Source organism: Mustela nigripes, chromosome 18 (assembly GCF_022355385.1).
Source record: "Mustela nigripes isolate SB6536 chromosome 18, MUSNIG.SB6536, whole genome shotgun sequence".
NCBI classification, from domain to species: Eukaryota; Metazoa; Chordata; class Mammalia; order Carnivora; family Mustelidae; genus Mustela; species Mustela nigripes.
In genome coordinates this window covers 6,365,840-6,390,670 of record NC_081574.1, presented here as the reverse complement: position 1 = coordinate 6,390,670, position 24,831 = coordinate 6,365,840, and the positions used below count along the sequence as shown (strand labels likewise).

Here is a 24,831-nt window from a genome sequence, read left to right as displayed (position 1 = left end):
GTGAATTATATCAAAGTTTTTAAAAAATATATAAAAATCTTTTGCCACTCTAAAATATTTTCAAACCCAGGGACATCTCTCATCTCTCCTTATGCCATCTTTCTCTGTATGACTATAATGCACACCAGAATAATTATCTTCCATGTTGGGACAAACAGAGCTTAAGTTCCTTTCAACCCTGTAATTATAAGAACCAATGACTGCATGACTAGATTAATGAGATTGTTCAATGAGCTCAGTTTCCTAGTTTGTCTTCTGTTGGGATGGCATGTCTAATTCTCCAACACTATTCACAAAATTCTTCCCTAGCAGTTATATCGGAGTCTGTGACTTGGAAACAGTAGATCTGTGGGTAAAGAAAGAAGTGGGTGATAAATTCTAATATGGCTCATGTATTTTTCTCCTAGGTGACCTACCTTCCCAACATAGCTCATAAAATTTCCAAACTATACAGAAAACAATTTCCAAACTCTAATCTCACAACTACTTGTATGCTGGTGGACTGCTAGAAAAAAAAAATACCATCCACATTTACCTTAAATCTTTTCCAAATCAGGTTAGTCTAGCTGGCAAGAAAGAATACCAGATATGAAACATGCTTCTTCAAGGCGACTTTTAACAAATGACCCATACATCTGGGTATATACATGCTAGAATTTGTACTGGACAGTAATTCTTGCATCTCCTAGCTATACATTCTCCATCCATGTGGGTGGATTCAGAATTATAATCATTCTTTGGAAGTCATGAGCCTAGGATGTATTCTTGACATGGAAGGCAGTTTTCTCAAGGATCGAATCGGGATTCTTATGCTTTTTTCACAACGGGAACATCTGGAGATCTGTTCAGAACAAATGCTCCAGAGAAAAAGAATTTCAAATTTTAACAGAGTTCTTATATATTGTTTGACCCCCACACATACACATCTTGATATCTTTTTTATGATTGCTTCGTTCATAGTTACTGATAGGGTGACCTTTTTTTGGCAAAGAGAGAAAAGCAGCATTTAGTTTCCAAACAGTTTTTCCTTAACCCCTATTTTCACATTTTTTAAAAGATTCTTTTAAATTAATTAATTTGTGTATTTATTTTGAAAGGGAGAGAGTGAGTGAGTGCCAGGGTTGGGGCAGAAGGGGAGGGAGAAGAAGAAGGGGAGAATCCTAAGCAGACTCCGCACTGAATGAGGAGCCTGATCCGGGGCTCAATCCCATGACCCTGAGATCATGACCTGAGCCAAAAACAAGATCAAACGCTTAACTGACTGAGCCACCCAGGGGCTCTCTGAACTCCTATTTTCATAGATATTTTTACAAGATACAGAAAGTCCAGTGAATCAGGCTATCCTTCATTAGGACCCACTGTCTTTGCTTCATCTTTTAGCCCTGGAATGTCCAAAGTTGAATTTCAGGCCCTCATCTCTTCTGGCCACCTGCATTGATCACCTAGGTCTTTGCTCACCTCCAGAACTCTGAGGCCACCACTTGACTTCTCATTGAAATCCCTTGTCTGAGGAAGATGCATGGTCAGATATGGTTGTGGATGGAGTAAATCAGGTAGGAGACCACCTAAAAGAACTCATATGCAGCTGTTATAAAAAATGAAGATACTCTCCATGCACCTAAGTAGACAACTTCCTGATTTTTAATACATAAATTAGATTTGCCACATTTAAAAATATAATGCAGTGTGTTGTGTCTGGCTTTTTCCCATGCAGGATGTCTGTGCGCCACATCCGTGCTGTAACCATCTGTGGTGATGGCTTATTGGTTTTATTACTGGGTGGAATGTGCTACATGGTTTGTAGTCTGCTGATGGCCATCATGAAGGAGGCTATAACAACGTTCTTGGGCATGTCTCTTAGTGCACAGGGGCTTATGTCCATTGGGTATACACCTGGAAGTGTATTTCTGTGACCAATTCATGTGTTCCTGCAGCCCAAACAAAAGCTTCCTGAGGGCCCATGGCTCTCTCCCAGTACAGCACCTATTGTAAAGAGCCCCTCACAGCTGTTGGTTCTCTTTCTGGGGCAACCTTGGTGTACCCAGCTGTCGGCGAAGCCCTGCTTCTCCCAATACCAAGAAGTCTGTCTATTTTTAGGCAGAAAGGAAGAGTATCTAGTACTTTCTGCCCACAGTCTTACTCAGTAGACCAGATAAATGTGCTCATTCCTGATCAGTGTTCCCAAAAACCTATAAATGTCCCATTTTTGTGTCTTGGCTACTCCACTCCACTGTTTTGTTGGCTTGGTTTTTCTGCACAGCAGGGCTGGGAGAGCCGGAGGGAACCTTGAACCATGAAGGGCCTCTTACTTTTCAGTGTCCTCTTCTGTTTGGTCCAAGTGAACTCAGGTAAATATCTCCTGGCTGGTGCAGAAACCTACTGGAGGTGACCAGAGCAGGTAGGGCAGGAACCCCAGGGACGATGCCCGTGTGGAGGGCTGGGGTGTCTGTGTACTGGTAATGGTGCTGGTGGACCCCTCCGCAGCTCAGCTCAGGACTATTTGGATCTTCTTGGGAAGAGTTTTTTAGAAAGTGAAATATGAGTTATCGGGGTCATCTAACACAGACAAAGGCTCTGATACACATAGGAAACACTCACTACAGTCTGAGAAAAGTTCCCAGGAGGAAATGACAGTCCCATGAATGTCAGCGCTGGAAGGGATGATGGGTCATCCATGGCGGCCCTGTGCTGTACCGGGAGAGGACACTGAGCTCCTGGAGAACAACAGCAGTGAGTGACTTATATCTAGGACAGCATTCCTCCAGCACCCCCCACCCCAGGGGGTTAGTTCTACAGGAGAACGCTGAGGCATCACAGGTTAAACAAACTCTCCAAGGAGAGAGAATTAGCTCCTGGAGGAGGTAAGACTAGAGTGCAGATCCCCAGGTCCCTAGGCTTGTGGTACTTCTACCTTCATTGCTGTGGGGCCCGTGTCTTCATGTGGCTGTCTCCCCCACAAGCCACAGCAGAGGCAATACAGGATCCCAGGGTAGGCCCCGGCTGTTGTGAGATCTTGCACAGGGTTGTTTTTTAAATTGTGCAAGTCCAGGGCTCCTGAGTGGCTCAGTCGGTAAAGCGTCTGCTTTCGGCTCAGGTCATGATCTCAGGGTCCTGAAATCAGGCTCCGTGTTGGGCTCCCTGTCTTCAGTCAACCTGCTTCTACCTCTCCCTCTACCTCTCCCCCTGCTGTGGTCTCTCTTTCTCTCTACCAAACAAATAAATAGAGCCTTTAAAAATAAAATAAAATAAATCGTGCAAGACCAACACTGTGGAAATTTTGTGGTTTTGTTGGTTTTCGTGGTCATTGTAGGTGACATTTGCGGACCTGACATCAGAACTGTCATTCAACCATCTCATTCCCAAATAGGGAGTGCTTTTTTTTTTTTTTTTTTAAGATAGAATTGACAAAGGACTTTATACTAGATTCAGATAAACAGCATAGTGATCCTGTATTCATATGTATTGTGAAATGACCACCACCAGAAACCTAGTCAACGTTTGTCACCATACATAATTACACTTTTTTTTCCTTGTGACAAATGGAAAACACTTTCCATATTGGGGGGTTGTCCTTGACCTCCAAGTTCACAAGTCATGGTGAAGAAAAAGGTTTTCTTTTCCTCTTTTCATTGTAAGACATGAAACTAAAAATGGGACCGCAAGCTGAGAATCAGAACTATTTCGTTTTTTTAGAGACGGAGACCACCTCTCCCTCATTCCTCTCTGTTCTCTGAAACGTCTTGGCTTTCCCCTAATTCACTAACTCCTGTCTGTCACCAGGAAGCTTGAGAATCCTGATGTAATAATTTAGGATGAAATCTATACCCTTCTGGAAACAATTTTTATTTTTTTGGAGAAATCTCACTTACACTCTTTTTAAAAAAATTTATTCTGTTATTTTAGTCACCATACAGTACATCATTATTTTTTGATGGAGTGTTCCATGACTTATTGTTGGTGTAGAACATTTGAGGTGTAGGTTATTGTTCCTGTTTTAAAGCTAAGAAACCAAACCTCAGTTAAACTGGACTTAGTCCAAAGACATGGAACTTTGGAAGAACATAGTAAATATTCAGAGCTGTGGGCCAGGGTCATCTTTTTCTCTCTCTACCATTTGAACTCAATAGCAACTCTATTATATTGTATCAACAGGGGATATTCCACCTGGAATCAGAGATGTTATCTGCCTTACGGAACATGGAACCTGCAGACTTTTCTTCTGCCATTTTGGTGAGAAAAAGGCGGAAATATGCTCCAACCCCTGGAATAGGTGCTGCCTGCCAGCTACTGAGGCAGAAAGAAAAAACAAACCAGAGACGTACAGCAAAAACTAAGGCAAAACAGATAAAGCTGAGACCTAACATGTAAGCTTCTGGAAGGCAGGAGGGCTCTGAAGCATCCCAAGGACGTGGAAGGACGTGTGGCTCATCGCAGGTGTTCAATAAATGTTTGTTGAATGAATCCAGCAGCAAGGGTGAAGGTCTGATGAAAAAATTTTCCTAAAAGCTTGCTTACTTGACCTCTTCTGTTTTTTTTTTTTTTTTTTCTTAAAGAGTCTCAGAAATGTGTAATAACCTACCTCCTTTGCCTGTTCCTGAGAGTGTGTCTCACTGACCCACAGACAGGGGGGGACTAGACACCAAGCACCCAGAATGATCTCATCTACAGAGGGACAGAAATGCAGTCAGTCTTCTGGCCCCTTTCCCACCAACGTATGAAACCATCACTAGCTTCTGATGTAAGGTTCAGTGATTCATTAGTTACGTATAACACCCAGTGCTCACCACATCACGCGCCCTCCTTCATGCCCAGCTGAACCCCCCCTGCCCCCCACTCTGTAACCCTCAGTTTGTTTCCCTGCATCCAGAGTCTCTCCAGCTTGTCGCCCTCTGATTTCTAGTGGAAGCCAGGTCTGGTCTGGGGTGCCCGCTCAGTGAGGTAAGCAGCTGACTCTTGATTTCAGCTCAGGTCATGCATGATCTTGGGGTCCTGAGATCAAACCCCACATCGGCTCCTCGCTCAGCATGGAGTCTACTTGTCTACTTGTCCCTCTCCCTCCCCCTCTGCACATGCATTTTCTCTCTCTCTCTCTCTCTCTCAAATAAATAAATAAATATTTTTTGAAAAGAGGAGCACCTGGGTGGCTCAGTCGGTGAAGCATCTGCCTTGGGCTTAGATCATGATCCCGGGGTCCTGGGATCGAGCCCCACATATGGCTCCCTGTCAGCGGGGAGCCTGCTTCTCTCCGTCTCTGTGCTCGCACCGTCTCTCTCTCTCTCTCTCTCTCAGGTAAATAAATAAAATCTTAAAGAAAGAAATAGAGAAAAAGAAATCAGGCCTGGTGTAGCTTTCAATGGGGGAAATGTTATCTTTCTTGAATGGGCAATGTGGATGTGAGGAGGAAAACCTACAGCATTGCCCGGCACAAAGCTGGCCCCTGGGGTGTTCGCTGGGGCTCAGAGGGACAGACTTGAGGTGAAGGTAAGAAGGACCAGGAAGAGGGTCGGGTGTCCAGGATGTGCGCAGTGACCTCCTTTTGCTTTCCTCTCTCCTGGGAAGGACCCAGATGGGACCCTGCCCAGATGTCTAGATGCGCCCAGGGGCCTGGATTCAGGTTCTTGCTTGCCTCTCTGAAATACTGAACAAATTACTTCATATCCGTGATACTTTTTGAAATTATCCCGTTGTACGTGGTCTTACAAAGCCCTAGTATGTTTCTAAGTTGAGGTAAAAACTCCTCCAATTGTTACTTCCCAAAGCCAGAGCCTACCTTGGCGGGCCCACAGCGGGTCGGTACCAGAACCTACCTCGAGAGGGCGCGTTGCTGCCTTCGGAGCGCGCAAACCTGATCTTCTAACGCGGCGTGGAGAGAGAGGCTCGGGGTCGCTGAACGAAGCCGCTGGCGGAGTCAGTTCTGGGCTGAGAACAAAGGGAGCCTGAATTAGCAACCCTTCCAGCCTGCATTTCTTGGCGTTAGATAAATTATAGTGTCTCATTCATTTCTGCCCCACGATGGGTTTGTGGGAATTAACTGAATGGATCAGGATAGGTACGAAGGTGTCACCGCGCAGCTCTTCTTTGGTGGGGGGAGGCAGGTGGCTGCGGAACGATGAATAATGACAGCAGAGCCTGCTGGCTTCCTGCTGTAGCTGGTCTGCTGGCGTTTTGACCCCCAGCAGTGACCAGCGCTGAGCAGCCTCTGCTGTCAGGAAACAGCAGAAAGGTGTGTGTGTGGGGGGGGGGGGGGGGCTCAGAAGAGCCTCCCCAGGTTCTAACCTCAGTCTGCCACTGAGCTGTGCTCCCTGACTGCCTCCCCCAGGGATTTACAGGAGAGACTCGGGTAGGATTATAAATCACATAAAAATGGTTGAGGGCACTGCCTCCTGCCTTTGGGTCCCAGATCTGTCTCAACCTGGGGACTTACGAGGACAACCTCGGCCTTGCTCTCAGACACGTGCATCACACAGTTAGGGGCAGCTGGGAGGAGGTGTGGGCAGACGTGCAGCAGTGGCAAGCCTTTTCTCTTGGTGGAACCGGAGTTGGGAGCAAGAACCCTCCACTGATCCAAGGAGGGGCTGAGTTTCCTGATGGCTGGGGGCCCCAGGCAGCCAGCTGGAGGCAGAGGGGCCAGGCTGTGGCCGACAGGATCCAGTGTTTTATACCTGGCAAGTCTGTACATCTTCCCCATAGCTCCTTTTTCTAAGACAAGTATCATCTTCCCCACTGAACCTCTCCAAGACTCAGCCGCCTCTTTGAGATGACTTAGTACGTAACTAGGGATGACAGAATGTTCCTTCCCTGCAATCATATGGGTTCGAATGTCCCCTCCAGTGGAACCTTCCCTGACCCCCTGCCCTGAATTTCTGCAGGCAGAATCAATGGCTGCACCCCTCATGCCTTCCTCTTAGGGGCTCTGCCTCTGTGATGCAGTTATCCAGCCATTATCCATTGCCATGCCTACCTCTCCTGCTAAACTAGGTGATCCTTCACTCAGGTCTGGGCCTCACTCCTATTTAAATGATTAGTGACCAGCCAAGCTCAATGTGAAAAGGGTGAAGAAATGAATCAGTTAATCCACGTCTCAAGCACAGGTCTTCAGTCCACTGGCACTGTCGTTACTGATCTTCACATAGAACACGGGGATGCCAGGGAGCCCGGACACCCCCTGAAGCCTGCAGCCCTGTCTCTTTCGTCACTGCTGGTCAGGGCGTGGGACAGAGCCCTTGCTAGCCCTGCCCTGTTATACAGCCTCACAACTGAGCTCAGAGCCGGCTCCTTTTCAGGGGGGTTAGTGGCTCCCCTGTGGGCAGTACGGGGCACAGAACATGGGCTGGAGATGCCTTAGGGAGTCCTCCTGGATCCTGAGTCCCCAGAAGGAGCATTTGCCTGCTGTCCCCTGCCTCTCGGCCATAGAATCTTAGACAAAAAAGGGAGCTGAGAGACCATTTGATAAAAACCATGTCCTCCGAAAGACAGCAGGCTGTCACGGGAAGACTCTGGAAGAAGCAATCAAAACGGCCGAGCTGGGTTTAGCTTGCAGTTCAAGACGGCCATGTAAGAAGCCTCTGAATGCACCTCCTCCAGGGAACACCCCAAATTAGTGTCGGGACCAGAACAGATCTCTCTGCCTGGGGCACAGGGGAAAAGCCACGGTTTAAAAGAGCCACCAGCATGTAAAAGAGCACAAGAGCTCAGCCAAGCAGTGCGGATACGCTGCAGAGAAAGGTGAGAAGCCTGTCCTCTCGCTGCCTCTGAAGGTGAGATGTCACCACCAGATCCTGCGCCCGGACAACCTCGGGCAGGGGCAGACAAGCACGCTAATGTCACTGCCATGTCTCTTGGGCCAAACCCTGCATCCTCACGCCGGGCAGAGTCGGGCTCCCACAGACTGACTGTCTACCATCTAAATAGCACCTGTCTGCTGAGGCAGCACACCAGTACAGGGACGGAATGGGTTTATTACAAACCAAACAAGAACACCCTTCAAAAGAGTCCTTTTGGAAAGCCACAGGCCATCCACATAAACAATAATGCTGCAATCGCTCGACATATTAAAATTCCTCCTTCGGAACTGTCTTAGCAATCCTCTTCCATAAAAACTCAGAAAGAATCTAGTTCAGCACCACCGTAAACTTCACCAGCCAAAGAAACCAAAAGCTCCGGGAGGTCAGAAATCCGCCCATGGTCGGGGGGCGACCTCCCTCACTCGGGGGAGAAGGAAGCCTCAGCCAGACGCAGGAACCGTGAAGAGCAGCCACGTCTGCAATGCAGGGTGTCCTCATCGTGGCTGGATGCCAGATGGACCTGCGCTTTGCAACCGTCCCCCTCGCTGGAAGGCAGGCCGGTGGTGCCCCACTGACGGGTTATTCCCCAGGTGACTCCACGGGAGACAGGCATGTCTCCTCTGCAGGGAAGCACCTGTCTGCCGAAGTCTGAGAACTCAGGCGGGGAGGGGCCTGGCTGGGAGCAGCTGATGCCCACGGTCACCCAGAGGGAGGCCCCAGGGAGGGTTCAGAGAGCATCAGCTTGGGGCCCAGGGATGTATGACTCTGGCTGGGTCGGCTTGCGTCCACGTCCAGAAGAATTCACATGCTAAATGCCAAGGGACACAGGTGGTTTTCGGGGTATCCCTGCCGGCGTCACCTGTCAGCTCCTTGGCGAGAGCTCCAGGGTGAGGGGCTTCATGAGTTCCTGTCTCGGTTCATCTCAGGAGCAGGTCTGAGTGTGCTCATAACACAGGTGCAACGTGTAAGGCTCAGAGCAGGGAAGCAGCTTACCCGGAGCCACACAGCGCTCAGGGGGGGCAGGCCTGTCTGGATCTGCCAGGAAGCCAGCACAATGGAGTATATTATTTTGAGGTTTCAGAGGCTGGGCTGAGGTCATGTAGGCAGGTGATATTTAGACATTGACAACAAGTCCACAGTGGGCCCTCTCCCCTCCACCTCATTCCCGCCTCCTACCAAATCTAGAGGAAGCAGCGTCCACACAGCGTCCCGTCCAGCTCTCTCTAACTTCACGAGTACTGACGTGAGGATCGGCGTGATCTTGGCAGTGATCGTAAAAGAGCATGAGCTGCGAGTGGCCTTTTCTACCACACCCACGATCCGCACTGAGGTGTGTGTCATTGTCCGGATTTGGGGAGGGGTGAATTAACACTCGCAGAGCAAAGAGACCTGCCCGAGACCACACAGCTAGTGAAGCAGCAGGAAGGGGTGTGTATTCCACACAGCTAACGAGCTGCAGAAGAGAGCCTGGGCTCTCCTCTCTTGCCATTTGGGTGTCTGTGCGGAAGGTGTCTGGGGTTCTGCCGAGGCTCCTGGAACCCCAGATGTGGGCAGGGTAGGAAGCGAGTTCTGGGCTTTCTACTCCCTGTCCCGGTTCCCGCGAACATGCTTCTTCCTTCCACCTGAGCACCCAAGGACACTTGGAATCTGTTTGCATTTCTCCACTTGGAAACCTGAAAAAAAAACAAGAGACGTGGAGACTCTGGCTTGAGGCTGTTGTAGAAGCCCACTGCGGCCTTCCCTTACCCCCGGAGCTGTCCGCGGTGTAGACGTCGCCTCTGCAGCTCGGGCAGTGGAGGGGGAGGGGTGGGTGCGAACACAAGAACCACCCGCCAGGGTGTCCGAGGCAGGGCTGAGCTCTCCGGCCATGGCCACGGCCATGGGGTGGGTCGGCGCGGCAGGTGCATAGAGAGCGAAGAAGAAAGATGCGCACATGGTGGAGCCGGGTGAGCTGGCTCCGGGCCCCGGGGAGAATGGGGCCTCCTACAGGGTGGAGGTCGGCTCCCAAACCACAGGGAACACGGTGACAGGAAATGACGAGGACAGGAGTGAGTGTCCAGGGAGCACGGGGAGGAAGGGAAGCGGAAGAAACGAAGGAAGGAAGTCAGTGAATCCTCCTCATGGCATCTGCAAGGGTGATCAGACCCGCTCTTACTAGAATGTAGGGAGGCTCAGAAACTCTGTCCCCACTCCCGCATCCCGCTGGCCCCACCCCTGCAGCCCAGGTGGGTCAGCAGCTACCAATGAGACCATCAGACTCTCCCCGGCGTGGCCCAGGGTGGGCGCTCGCACCTAGAGGCAGGAATGCGGCCGGAGCTGAAGTCCCCTGCGAGGAAGGCTTCTCAGCCTGGCCGTGCCTCTGCATCCTTCTCGCTGTGTGAGGAGCTCTCTCTACACAAGCCCCTCTGCGGGAGCAAAGCCAGCCGAGGCCAGAACGACTGGGAGGAAAGGCAGGAGGGCAACTGAGGCACGGCGGAGGCGCTCACACCCACGGGGTGAGGGAGCGGAGGCCCAGCCCTTTCCCAGCAGACCCGGCCGTGCGGGAGGCAGCCCAGTGCTCCCTGGGATTCTTGCCTGCCTGCCCCACGGAGAGCAGAGTCACAGTGACTCACAGAACTGGGTGTTCAGGGTGATGCCCGATGCTGGGTGTGGCACCTGCCACAGGTGTGCATGACCGAAGGAACTGGAAAAGCTGCACTTTTCACTTGATCGTTGTCACTGTCTTGCCACAGGGAGGAACCCGGAGGAGCACAGACGGTGAGGTCTGTCCCTAAGCCAGGGGAGTGTCCTCGCTCTTTAGAAATCATCTTCCTCTAGAGCTGTGGTTCATGATGCCTCATGCCTCTCATGCCTCATTGGCAGCTTTTCACACTTCCTCATTATGCCCCAGGCACCACCTGTAGGGATCTGATGGGCTCCTTGGTTGTTTCTGGGAAGGTACCAAGGGAAGCTATTGTGCGTTCAGAGCTGAGAACCATGGCCGAGTCCTCCCAGCTGTGGCCCCCGCTGCCCGACCTCCACGCAGCAGATGATGTCCCCTTCCCCAACGGTCCTGCAAACTCCCTATCACTCTTGAAAGGGACCTTGCAGGGACAGAATATTTTACTGATGTTTCTGGACACCTTATCAAAAGAAGGGTAAAAACCTAAAGTCTGGCAAATTAATGTATTCCCCACGTTCTAGAAGATCCTTTAGAAAGCTGTGTCCTGGAGTGTTCTTCCCGTTCCAGCCGTAGTCTCCTGCGCCCGGATTGTCTTTCTTCAGTCCAGCGCCATGCTCTCCCCCAGCCCCGCTATGGTGAGGGGTGTTCCTCTTCCCTCCCCCACCTCTTTCCATTCACTCGAACAAGCTGGAGTGGCCCTTTGGGCGGCAGCAGGACAACCAGGGGTGTCTGGGGACAGTCACGGCCCGGGGGAACGTTAAGCTGGGAGCGGCTGGGCTTTCTAAGGATGCTGTGGGGGGTCCCACGCCTCCGGCTGGCCTCGTGAGTGACTGTAAGGGGCGCGCGCCCAGCTCTCTCTCCAGCTCCTGACCGTGTTCGAGCGGCGCCTCCCCAGGACAGGCACTGGGTTTTGAAGAGGACAGGCTTCACTCAGAGGGAGGAAGGGAACAGTTCCCTGATTGCTAAGATGTTTCTCACTTCCGGGAGAGTCAGGACACCATTGTTCAACAAAGTAGCATTTGGTTTCTGTCCTGCTGCTCCTTGAGGCTCCCTGCTCGTTAAGGAGCGCCTCCCCCGCTTCATATCCCAGCGGAGGGGCTGGATTCTCCCAGTTAGGATCCAATCAAATGACCACGTCCTCCTGGAGAAGGTGAGGACGGTGGGCTGGGGAAGTTGGGACCTTCAAAGAACAAATAAGAGTAAGGGTAGGAAAACGAATAGCTACCTCGTTTATTTGCCCATGTAGAAGTAAAAATAGAAATCGATGTCGCACACTAGAGAAAGGGGCTTTTCTCTTTGTAGGAGACTGTCTCCAAAGGATGAAAAATGCCTGTAACCTTCTCTGAGCTCAGGCTTGTGTGGAAGGAAGGATCGAGCTTGAGGGATTAAAAAAAAAAAAAATGAAGGTTGGTTTATATCTCTGTTACCTTATTCCCCATGACCTTCAACGGATGTCACTACAGAGCTCTGTGGCTGGGCTTGCTGATGGAAAAGGCTGTGTCTGTCCTGGCCCTGCTTTCCCACGTGAGCCTTGGAGGCACCTGGTGGCCAGAAGAGGCTGCCTGAAAATCCCCCCGGCTGGCTACAGAGGGTGGTCCTAGGGGCTGGAACACTGCAGCCAGTCAGGAAGAGACCTCTGGTGTGGAAAGACTCCGAGACTGGACACCGCTGCACCATCCTCAAAGGCGGAGATAGAGAGACCCCCAGGCAGTGTGCGTGTGCATGGGCACGCGTGCACACATGCTCACGCACATGCACACACTCACACACACACACACACACACACACACACACACGGTGATGAAAAACAGAGAACACCGTAAGAGACAGATAAGGACAGACGCAGGAACACAGACAGTGATGACATGAGGCAGAGAGAAAGCAAGAGCAGGGCAGAGAAGGATGGAACTCAGCCCACAGCAGCGACGCCGAGAGACCAGGAAAAGATACAGATATTTGGGGATGGTTCCAGGGAAAGACAGGCCATTCCAGTTAGACTGAAAAGACAACGAAATATTTGGGTACACATAATAGTTCTTGCTTGTTGAGAAAGTGGGCGTAGCTTTGTAGTGGGTCTGCAGGTGGATACTTGGAGCTTCCGCATCTCTCCAAGGAAGAGGTAAATACTCAAAGTCAGTAAAGTGGGACATCTAATAGACACTTCAGGGACCTGAACAAAGCAGCCTGTGACACTGAGCACCCAGTCTCTTGAAGAAAATCTAGTTCCCAAGAGGCTACAGGGAACCAACTGTACAGAAGCAAATCTCGCCCCTTTGGAATGTAGCACCCCACCCCTTTCATCCTGTCCTGTGAACAAGAGTCTCTTTTGTTCACAGCACTATGAACACAATGGGCGGGTCGTCCCCAATGGTCAGTCTCCAGGAGAATTAAAATCCAGGCCATGATCAAAATTATTTTTCTAAAATATGTACCACTTGTGACAACATGTAGATATTGATGATATTTTTGTTAATCCCACCTAACCCCCAGGTTTTATAGGTTATCCTCAGCTGGACATGTTCCATGCTGGGTGTGCAGGTCTGAGCAGGTGTTGTGAACTATGCACGTGTGTACCTAAGTAGCGTGCTAAAGCCAGGATTTGGCCCGAGGCTGGAGAGCTTCCTAAAACAGACATCTTGTGAAATGCTTATAACGAAACCCAAGTATGCCCTCAACACAAGATACATTTTGAGTCATGGTAGTTTAAATCGGCATGTGCATATATCCCTATCTTAGATAGATTGTGTTTTTCATGAGCTGATAATGCCTGGCACCCGAAAGAATGAGACTCTAAATGCAGGCAACACAGAAAAAGAGAAACGATGAGTGCAGGGACTATAGAGGCTGGAGAGGAAGGAGGCAGATGGAGCAATGGAAGGCGGAGCCACAGGGGCTGTGTCTGGGACAGGGTCCATCAGGTGAGGGGCAGCGAGGACCTGCACCTGGTGGGAGAAGGGAAGGGTCCGAGCCCTGTCAGGTCAGGAGCAGAGAGAATACACGGAAGTGTAGCTTCTCTCTGATCTACGTGAATTCTGTAATTGGGTGTGGGCGTGTGTGCGGGTGTATGTGTGCACAGGTGAGTGCTGAAGTGTGTTTTTCTGTAAAGGTTGTGGGAGGAAGGAGAGGTCTTTCAGATGTGTGGCAGAGAGAAGGAAGAACGCAGGTGTTGTTACAAACCACGTACACCTCCTGTCCAGGCTCGGAGCTGGGGCTTTCCCGACGTTCATGCAGCAGAATGTGTGGGTACAGTTCATACGACACAGACAGCATTTCACAAAGGGCCTGGGGAGCCAAAATGGGCCAATTTCCTAGACTGGAACACCTTTGCTCTGTTATAGGAAAGATCCCAAAGCAAGATCAGACATAACTTAAATGACCCCTGAAAGCCCATCAGAGCCAGGCATTTTGAAGAAGTGAGACAAGCCAGTGAAAGACAGTGAGTGGGATTCTGAGTGGGGGTTTGTATTCGATGTAAAGGGGCAGAGATCTTTGGCTATATCTTGCAATTCCCATGTATGAGTGTGGGCCCTAGTGGTTAAATCGTTACACTTTTCTGAAGAAACCAAAGATATGGACTTTTATACAGAATCTTTTCTCCTTTAAATGTTGGCAACTGACAGCAAAATAAGTTGGGAGGCTCAGTTTCACCCATGGATTTCCAATTCTTTAGGTGTCGCTGTGACTGCATTCAATGAACTATGAGGATTTAGATTTGTAAGAACCTCAGAAGTGCATGACCCCCCTCCCTTTGGCAGGCAGAGGGGAAATGGAAGGTCCAGATGGGTAAGCAGCTAACCTACATCCACGTGAACCCTGGCTCCAGAAGGCGGGCCTCCAGATGTCTTGTGTTTTACGCTATACCTCACTGTGGTGGTTACCCATGGCACAACAACAAATGGGGAGTGTCTGTGGGTTTCTGTGGGTTATGGGAACCATGCACAGCTTGGCTGGGTGCTTCTGGATCAAGGCACTCATGATGTTCTGGTCAAGCTGTTAGCCAGGGCTGTAGTTCAACCGAAAGCTCAGCAGAGAATGATGTGCTTTGTGAAGCTCACTCATGCGGTCCTTGGCAGAAGTAGATTCCTTGAAAGCTGTTAGATTAAGGTTCACTTATGTTCCTCACTGGGTTGACCAGAAGTTTCCCTTAGTTCCTTGCCAAATGGGCCTCTCCATAGGGCAGCCGTAAATATGGCATCTGGCTTCCCTTAAAGTCAGCAAGTCAGAGTAGAGGGACACCCCAAATGGAATCCATGGTCTTTTATAACCTAATCCCAGAAGTGGGATTCTACGTGTTGGAAATGTGTCAATGAGGTGAGCCCACAAGGAAAAGGAAGGGATGACACAAGGGCCTGAGCACTAGAATGTGAGGCTCATCAGAAGCCTTTTAGAGGCTGCCTCCTCTCTCCTAGTCTCACAAATGCAAGCCAGGGGTCTGCAAGACGGGAGGCACTGGCTACAGCCAGCTGTTACCTATTTTTACAAATAAAGTTTTATTGAAACAAAGCCACGCCCGTTTGTTGCATATTGCTTAGGGCCACTTTGGCACACACACACAGAGCTGAGTAGTTGCAACAGTAACTGTATGATCAGCAAAACCTCATTTTCTTTTTACTGTACAGTCCTTTACAGAAAAAAGTTTCCTGCTTCCTGATGTACGCAACCCAAAAAACTTCTTTTTTTGAAATGTGGAAGAGGAAGTTGACATAGAGATACAAAATTCATCGTTTGCTTGCATATTTCTTTATGCTCTGGTGTCCTATGTGCCATGGTGGCCCCTTCCATGAGCCACTTATCTGAGAGTTCTCAAAACAGAAACAGCTCTGAGGTCCAGGTTGAGTGGGTGAGATATGGCTTCATGTACCGCAGTCCTGTTGCTTTCTTTCCCACCACATGACATCATATACCTTCCCACTGGAAACCCCACTTAGGAAACTGTTGGCCAAAAAATGGGTATGAAGCATAGTTATGTGTAAATGTTGGATCACTAAATTGTACACCTGAAATTAATATTATCCTGTATGTTAACTAACTGGAATTTAAATAAAAACTAAAACAAACAAATAAAACAATTATCGTGACTTGAGGTGGTAAAGTGGCCTAATCCTAATTCAGTGTAACCTGTGAACCTGTCTGGGCTCCAAACTTGAATTTTACCAAGTCACTTCATTCCTCTTAGCCTCAATTTCCTTGTCCTTAAAGCCTAGATTATAATAGTGACCTCACTCTTTTTTGTCACAAAAGTGCACTAAAGTGCCACACATGTACGTGTGCTCAGTAGATACTAGCAGTTCCGTAGATGCCAGTCATTGTGTGGGAAGCATCTGAGGAAGCATCTGAGGCTTTCCCACTGCCCTAGTGCAATAGTAGCTGATAGATTTATTTCAAGTTTCAGTTCTGATTGCGTAAGAGTGGCACATGTCCTGTGTTTTGGGGTACCATGTCTTGCCTTTGGGTACATTCTTCCTCTACCCTAGCCCCCAGCCCACTGATGAGTTCTAAGAGCCACCTACACTCTAAACATCCATCCCAAGGAAGCAGCCAGCAGGCTGTGTAGGCTGTTGGCAGGTGTTGCTATAGGATGAGTTTTCACTGAGGCTGAGCATGAAATGCAGTTAAAGAATCTGATTAGAGCAAAAATATAAACAGAAAGTAATGCATCATACACATACCATTCCATTTGGAAAGAAAATATTGCTGTGAGATGGGTAGGAGGCTGGTAAGGTAGCCTTACATATGAACTTTTATGAACTACATCCCTTCTTGATTTTGCCCTCAGGAGTCGGGAGATTCATCTTCTCCTGTGTTTGGTGTGATTTTAGTTTCTGGGAAAGGCACGCAGCATCACATCATTGCTAAGGTTTCAAATTCCTGAACGAGTTTTAGCCTGCTAGAAGGGGACCCATCGTCAGCCTGACTCTGTCTCCAGAGCAGGTCTCCATTCCGTGCCCGGTGGTGTCAGCGCCTTCATCCTCTCTGCTCAGTACTCGGGTAAATGCTGGCACCAGTCACACTTCATTCCATCTGAAAGGGATTTCTTGAGACAGATGCCAGGAAGCAATCAACTGGGGAGCAAGGGGTTGAGAGCATCAGAGGTCACGTGAGCCCAGACCAATCTTTTGAGAAATTTGGTAAAGAATGAAAGAAAAGGGTGATGTCATGGTTTCAGGAGGAAAAAAAAGGGTTAAGTGCAGGTTCATTTTAAATAAAAAATTGAGCATGAATGTGGACTACAGTGAAGGACCCAGTGGGAAAAGGGAGTAGGAGAGGGGTTATGTAATGGTATGTGGCTAAAAAGGCAGAGTTCAAAGAGCATAGAGAAGAGAGGCACAGAAGGAGAAAAACCTCCTCCTGAACAAGAAGAAGAAGCCAGAATAGGTGCAAATAACAAAAATTCGAGGGAGAGTCTGGAACACGGTGACCCACTGGGGAGAGGGTTGGAAACTGTTCCCTTCCAGCCCCATAAGCTGGAGCACTTGGTGAGAAAAGAAATTCATTTTTAGAGCCCTTGTCTAGGTCTTGTACATCTGTCACTCAGATCGTACCCTCTGAACCATCTGGGTGTTTTCTTACGCAGAAAGGCCATCATCACGCTATCTCAGCTGCAAAGAGACATAGGAGGAAGAGCCGCCCCTCGCCCACCCTCCTCCCCTGGAAAAGCTGCATTCATCCAGGAGGAGCTCCCCGCAGAGAGCTGGCGCAGAACCTGGAGGTGGAATCGCTTTCTTTTATTCTCCGTTGCCTAGTGCTGCTAGACCCATGAGTCAAATCCTGAAGGACTGCCCCCGGCCACAGGCCGCGGTGGGGAGTCCCGGAGTCCAGCTGGATTAGAGCGTCCTGTTGGGAAGAGTGGAGAACAGCTGTGTGAAGGTAAAACCGGTGGAGAACTTAGAAAACGGACACCATCCCTTCAAAGTGATTTATTCTGCATACAAGGAAACGTGCACATACGGCGGTGAAGGGTGATCTCAGTATGTGGACAATGCACAGGGCCTCAGAGAGTCCCTACGTGAGACCACAGAAACGGTGACAAGCTCAGTTGCCCTCCCCGCTGTCTCTAAGTCAGAGTTTTGGCACAGCTGACAGGGAGATGTTGGGGTTCGGAGCTGACGACCAAGACAGAATTCTTGGTGCAAAAGCATGGGGCTTTATCAAAGCATGGGGACAGAACCCGTGGGCAGAGAGAGCTCCTGCATGTTGCACGGGGGTTGTGAGGGGTGATGGGTGACAGACTTGGGGATCAGGAGAGGTAAAGTCAAGGAAGTTCCCAGCAGAATTTTCATATGTTGAAAGATTCACAGATCCCGGAGGCCTAGCTATTATTAAGCTATGGTTGTTTTTCCCTCTTGCAAGGTTGTTGAGACAGTTGGGAGCTCCTGACTTCAGCTCAGGACATGATCTCAGCATCCTGGGATCGAGTCCCGCATCGGGCTCCTTGCTCAGCGGGGAGTCTGCTTCTCTCTCTCCCCCTCCTCCTGCTCGTGCTCTCTCTGTCTCTCTCTCAAATAAATAAATAAATCTTTTAAAAAAAGAAAAAGACGGTTGGGGGTTCCTGAGGAATGTCATACTCCGCCAACTTCAAGGATATGTCAGTGGGCTTCAGGTTATAAGGAAGTTTAATTTTATCTCCATTCCCTTCTGCCTTGTTCCTCACATCACAGCCCCAGGCAGAGAAAACGGGCCACGCCTCTCCTGAGAACTTCTTCCTCTGGACTGTGTCTGGCTACTCGAGAATCACACTGCTCTCTTGATGGGTAGAGGAGCAGGGGGCCCGGGGCAGGGCCCTGCCATGAGTACTCGCCTCACAGTGGCTCGGCTCCCAGGGCCGTCGCTGGCACCACCTGCAGAAGGATGACATAAATGTCTTTAAAACACAAGGATCTGGGAAAGAGTTACCCAAGTGTATGCACAGCATTCTCAAACCTTCCCTTCAGTGTTTCTTCTTCTTTTTTTTTTTTTAATTTTATATATTTATTTGTCAGAGACAGAGAGAAGAGAGAAAGAGAGCAGCAGGCAGAGGGAGAAGCAGGCTCCTTGCTGAGCAGGGAGCCCGATACAGGACTCGATCCCAGGACTCTGGGATCATGACCTGAGCTGAAACAGACTCTTAACTGATTGAGCCACCCAGGCGTCCCCCTCCTCAGCGTTTCTGGAAGGAGCTGTCAGCGGGTGGTTATCCTGTTAGAGAATTTAAATCTTAGATCTAGTTTCTCATGAATCCATGGCCTGCCTACCAAATTAAATGCAAACCTGCCCAACATGCTCGTCCACTTGACTTTGGCCAACTAGACGACTCACTGCTCCCTAACCTGGCTCTATGCCTCACCACCTCTGTGGTGGCTCCTGGGAAAAAGAGTGGTGTCTGACTCTCTGTGGCATCCCGTTAACCCAACGGCGTCCTGTGACTCCTGGTAGGTCCCCCAGACCCAAGCCTTATCCCTTCCTTGCATACCTCCCTTGCCTTTCCATAGATATATCCCTCCTTTTTTGTACAGTGCATAGAGCATGACAGCAAATCAAGTGTTGACAATACAGGGGTATTTGCAGGAAGCTGAAGGGACAACAGCCTTTGTTCATGCTTGCAAGATACAAAACTGCCAAGAAAGCTTGCTAGCTGAGGGTGATACAAAGTATTTGTCCACAGGGCATGGTTCCATGAAGACAAAACAACTCAGTTGACCTGTGTGCAATGAAACCTCTGCTTCTCGTAGCCCACCTCCTGACCTTGAGAAGTAGCTGGCTGACTTGGGTTTGGAGGGAAGACAGTATCTTTTAGGGCAGGGGAAGGCCTAGCTCAGATGCTCTCAGGGGAAGGCCTAGCTCAGATGCTCTCAGGAGCTCAGCAAACATATCAAGGCACAAAGCAGGGCAGATGGGCCGACCTGCTCAGCTATGGGCCGACCTGCTCAGCTGGGCATTAAAACCTCCCTGGGGGCCTAATTCCCTGGAAAAACAAAGTACCCCCATGAATGGTTCCAGCTAGAAGCCTACAGTTTGTTACCTTTCTGGAACAAAAGGTAATCTATGGTTACAAAGTTGGAGGAAGGTTTTCTTTTTCCTGTTTCCTTGCTTACATTATTTTGTGGAAAAGTAATTTAAAATTATTTAAATTATTATTGAATTGTTAAAATTAATTAAATTAATTATTTAAATTATTTAAATTTATCACTGCTAAAATAGCAGTGATTAAATCAGAAGGCTAGAAACCACCTCACATACACCTGCAGTGGAAGCAGGTAACAAGAGGCCATGTGAAGCTGGCATTGACTTTCAACCTCCAACCACTGCCTCAAAGATCCCACTTCCTGGTAAATCTCGAGATGCCGATGGGACATTCAGGAGGGCCGCGTAGAGCAAAGCATTATTCTAGCTGGTGACAATGCAGTGACATCTCAAGGAGAGGAAGGGACAGAACTACGATGCTGTGATGGTTTAGAGCATGGACTTTGAAGACCGTCAAAGTCCAACCAGAGACACTGAAAGAAATTTAAGAACGTCAATGGGGAGAACTTAATCTCGACAGTTATCGAAGAGAGCTGACAAGACAAATGTAGGGTGAGTCACCTCAGAATTGGCAGCAGCCGAAAGACAATCCTGTCCCTAAGGCCAGAGGGACCGAAGGAGGAAGGAGGTAATATTTCTGAAGCCTAAGATATGGAGCTCCTAACAGGTCATGGTGGACCTGCCTGGTGGAAGCCAGGACCATGAATGAAGTGGGTTCCTGGTAGGAATTGGAGGCCCAGAGGAGATGCCTTCTGAGGAACAGCAGAGGAATACCTTGGCTTCTCGCCACCTCCTGCCTCCCACCTTCTGTGAAGGCACCCCTGTGGCCAGTCTATATGACGCATGGAGAGCAGGGGCTCCTGAAAAATGTACACAATCCCCTGTAGTTCACAGTGCGGCCATTGACAGTCTGGGTGACCTAGGAGGGCAAGTCACTCAGCCTACGCCTCAGTGTCCTCCACCGTAAGACTGGGATCAGGCCTGTGTAACTCATCTAGCAGTGGGCAGGACAAGGTCAAAACAGCCATAAAGGAGAGTGGCTGGGCCACTTTCGGATGGTGATAAGATAAAGAAAGGAACACATATCCCGGATTCCTGTGCTGGGAGCCAAGGCCATCATCTTTAAGCTTCCTGAGGATCACCATCTCCCCCTTGGTTGGGCTTCCTGAGGGCCCTATGGGTGATACTCAGATCATGTGGTAATTTACAGTTGTCAGTGTGTTTCACGGCATTCGCTCTGAAGGCCTCTCCTGTAAGCGTACTGCTGAGGGCTCAGATGCTCAGGGATCTAAGGAACTTCCTGCAGGAAACTCAAATAATAGGTGTCAGGGCTGAGAGTTCAATGGCTAACTTGGGTTCCTAACCCAGTGTCCTAGTGGTCTGCCCTCCACATAGGGCTGTTCCGGACCCAAAACTTGTATCAATCAAATCTCTGTTCCATATTTGCAAAATGAATTTAAACAAACAAACAAAAAAAACAAACAAAAAAAAAAAAACCATGAGCAGAAAGTCTAACAAAAAAGTTAAATAATTGACATCTCTCCCCAACTGTCTTAGCATAGGGAAAGCGCTTTCGAGCTGAAAGAGAAACTGGACGCCAGGGCATAGGGGTGTGGGGTCTGTGGTTCCAAGCTCGGTCTGCAGGTCCAGGCTCCAGGACTCAAGAGCCAGGGCCAGGGAGTGGGGCCAGGTCTTCCCAGTACATCCAATACCGTGGTGGCATCTTCATTCTCAGCTGGAGGTTGTGTGACTACTAGGACTGAAGAGGCTTGAAGTATTCCTGACATTAAAAAAAAAAAAAAAGGTATCATAAGCCAAGAAGGCAAGCCCCAGTTACCAGGGCTTCCCCCAGGTAGAGGAAAAGTGAAGAATATGGTCTACCTCTTCTATTATTTGAATTTTTACCACAACATCCCTAACATATATAAACCTTCTCAAAGTGTTCCTCAAAATTCATTTTGGAAGGAGGAGGGTGCCACTGACAGAGCCCAGTCCCCGAGCACCAGCTTCCAAATTAGCTGTTGAGGAAAATAGCTTTCATTCCTTCTTACAAAATAGTGGCATTGCCTTGGAAATGCCTTCCAGGCTTTGAAAGAACAAGTCACACCAAGAGGTCACCGGGGGTCTGTCTTCCATGTGGAAGATAAATCATCCCCCTAAGACCAGCCCCATACCTGGGCTGAGAGCGAGCTGTACGTTCCTGCAACGCCCACCCGGTCCTCTCTCCTAGCCTGCGTAAGACTGAGCAAGGCTGTCTGTGCGGCTAACAGCCGTCCCGGCCCACACGCACTTCCTTCCCCACTTAAAAATACCTGCTTGGGGGCATCTGGGTGGCTCACTGGTTGAGCATCAGGATTCTTGATTTCGGCTCAGGTCATGATCTCAGGGTCGTGAGATAGAGCCCCGTGTGGGATTCCACGCTGGACATGGAGCCTGCTTAGGATTCTTTCTCTCCCTCTCCCTCTGCTCCTCCTCACGCCTCTAAATAAATAAATAAATAAATAAATAAATAAATAAATAAATAAAATAATACCTGCTTTGTCTTAAATCCTGAACTTCTGAGAAAATTTTGATTTAAAAAAGGGAAGTGCCTTTTTTTGAAACCCTTCTTAAATCATCTAAACCTGCCTTCCACTGTGAGTTACATTTCTTCTCCATTTCTATAGCCTTGTGCTAGAACCTGTACTGTGGCACTTGTCGAAATGCCCCCCTCTGTGGCTTTGACTGCACGCACGTCTGCCTTTACCTACACAGATGCTCTCTGAGAGAAAGAACTTGAACTGGTCACTCTGTGCCCCCCGCCCCCTTCCATCTCTCTGACCCCGAGCATATGGCACTTGTCTCTCTATGGGAGGTGTTCAGAGATGGCTTACAGAATCTGATGGGTGCGCCAGGATCCCGAACACGCACTCCTAGAACTAATATACCTGGACCTTGGTGGATCCGTTGTAACTGCGTTCACGTAACACAACAGCCAGACAGTCATGGTGACTTCAGCTCCCAATTAAATAGCCTATCGACAAATATAAACCACCAATGGATTCCTTAACATTTAAGTCCAATATATTTTTTTAAAGCTGGTTCTTAAAACATTGAATCTATATCCAGTGGAGATCACCTGATCTCTGGACTTCCTTGAATGCTCCCAAAACATGAGTAACCAAAAGTCTTAAATGCACCTTCCTAAGCCCCTTATTTGTATAGGGAGTGTCATTAAGAAGGAAGAGGTGCCGGCCCACCAAATACATCATCTCAGCATTCTCTTTCTCTGATGAAGGAGGGTGAGACACCTTGACTCATGAATCTGACAGTTTTCAGACAATGATGAACTGTAAACCCTGTTTCACCCAAGTTACAGCCCATATTGCACACCAAAGAGCATAGAGTAAGGGACTCGGGAAAGTAGCCCATTTATCCTCCCTTTCTTATTATCAAGAAGCTGATCCCATTGTATCTCGATTTCAGGCATACCCGTGCAGGCTCGAGGTGTGACCCAGCCTGAACTTGCACCTAGATTCTGAATATGTCCAAAGTTGGACTGCTACGGTCCCAGGTGAGCTCCAGAATCTTCTAGGACTTTAGGAAGATAGCTTAGAAGTACACCAGTGGGGGCACAGGCAGCTCCCAACTATATGCCCTGGGAATGCCCCCAAGAGGAGAGGGTTTTTGCCACCTATACCTGTGGCTAGCTCCTAGCCAGACCCTGAGGCGCTCCTGGAGCCTAGAGGGCATCAGAATAGCTGTGTGCTCACATCAGGCTTGCTTCACCCTTTAGGTTTGCAATTAACTCGGGGTGAGTGGGCGTGGTCTGTGGGGTAAGAGACACTGGCATGAAGCATCAGGAAACACGTCATATTGTCATCATTGTACTATTACAGGAATTGCAGCTGCTGCTTACCTGTCCCTATGGCTGCGTGGCGTGTCCTGTAATCCTTATAAAGCAGGCGAGCACACCTTCCCACCCAGTCTCAGCGCCCTGAGAAGCTGGTCGGCCATGAGGATCTATTACCTTCTTCTCCTGTTGCCCTTTCTGTTCTTGATGCCTGCTCCAGGTGAGATGGGTTGGGAGGTGAGAGGGTTGAGGGAACTGCAAGTGTGTCATTCAGAGTCGGTCCGTTTCCGTTCCTCGGGAACTTCAGACCAGGTAGATTTGTGGTATGGGAACAGACATCACCAGTTTCTTTTTTCTGCTGAGACTCATCAAGGATCTTGAAGCCATTTCCCTGACCTTTTCAGAGACTAAATAGCTCACAAAGACCAGCCCGTCATGGACAGGGACGAGCCTTACCTGCTCCAGAGACATAAAGTGATACAAAAACTTTAACCCCAGCAGGAAAGATGGATTTAAACAGACTCCTACTTACTAGCTTTAGGGGTTGTAAGTGGAGTTTTTGGGGGGCTGCGAACCTCCGGGGGCCCCTGCAGCCCCAGCCCCCACGAGCCCAGCCGCATCCCTCCCCCACGGCCACCTTGGTCCCCGGCTGAGCTGTGACCCACAGAAGCACAGGTCAGTTGGTTGCTTAATCCTTCCTCTACTTTACTTCTCATTTTCTAAAAAGAGGAAAAGGTGATTTAAAAAGAAAGAAAACACTCTAAAATAAAAGAAAAACAAACAATTCCCTGGGATAGTGATCAGAATAATATTTTATTTATAAAGGAAATTACAAATTGGTATCTACCAAATTCAAACCAGTATCTTTCCAATGTGTATTTTCTCGTTTCTTGATTTAAAGCAATGTCTGTATGTGTTCAACCCTATGAGGCATTCAACGGGGTCTATAACTGAATTCACTTTCCAATTCAGGAAAGGAGACCAGGAAAAATAAAAGAAAGGCAACAGATGGGTTATTTAGGGAATTCCAAAAGCCTTGTACTTGGACTAAAGCCTTCCCCTGTGTTCTATTTTGTCCTTGCAGGGAACGGAGGAATTGTAAATACCCTGCAGAGGTATTATTGCCGAATAAGGAGCGGGCGGTGTGCCGTGCTTAGCTGTCTGCCAAAGGAGGAGCAGATAGGCCGCTGTTCTTCCTCGGGCCGAAAATGCTGCCGAAGAAAGAAATAAAATCCGGAAACACTGATTGGGAACATTGTAAAGTGTGAAAATGTCTCCTGGAAGTTTACAGAAGAAAAATCAAATTTATTTATTTATTTTTTTTTTCAAAAGAAAGAGAAGCTTGATTGTCCTTTTTAAATTCTGGTTATTGTGGTAGTTGTTACCAAACTGGTAAGTTAGAAAGCCTTCACAGACTCACCTTTGGAGGAATCCTCAAAAAGGAATCCTCAAAAAAGTCTAAACTTATTTTCCAAGCCTTATCAGATTTGACTCCTCTTTTGCAAATTATGCTCCCCAAAGAGATTGGCCTCCCTGTTCCTCCTAAAAAATTC

The 24,831-nt window shown here is 48.8% G+C and overlaps 2 protein-coding genes across 2 annotated transcripts; both read left to right on the top strand.

Annotated features, from left to right (window-relative positions):
- Positions 1-2,293: 2,293 nt before the first annotated feature.
- On the top strand, positions 2,294-4,334 carry SPAG11B (sperm associated antigen 11B). Its single transcript, XM_059384469.1, has 2 exons — positions 2,294-2,348; positions 4,153-4,334. The coding sequence occupies exons 1-2, from the start codon at positions 2,294-2,296 to the stop codon at positions 4,332-4,334; spliced, it is 237 nt and encodes a 78-aa protein (XP_059240452.1).
- A 19,106-nt stretch (positions 4,335-23,440) lies between these two features.
- Positions 23,441-24,508, top strand: LOC132006594 (beta-defensin 103A-like). The gene is made up of 2 exons (XM_059384484.1): positions 23,441-23,498; positions 24,363-24,508. Exons 1-2 carry the CDS (start codon positions 23,441-23,443, stop codon positions 24,506-24,508), a joined length of 204 nt encoding a protein of 67 aa, XP_059240467.1.
- The last annotated feature ends 323 nt before the right edge of the window (positions 24,509-24,831 follow it).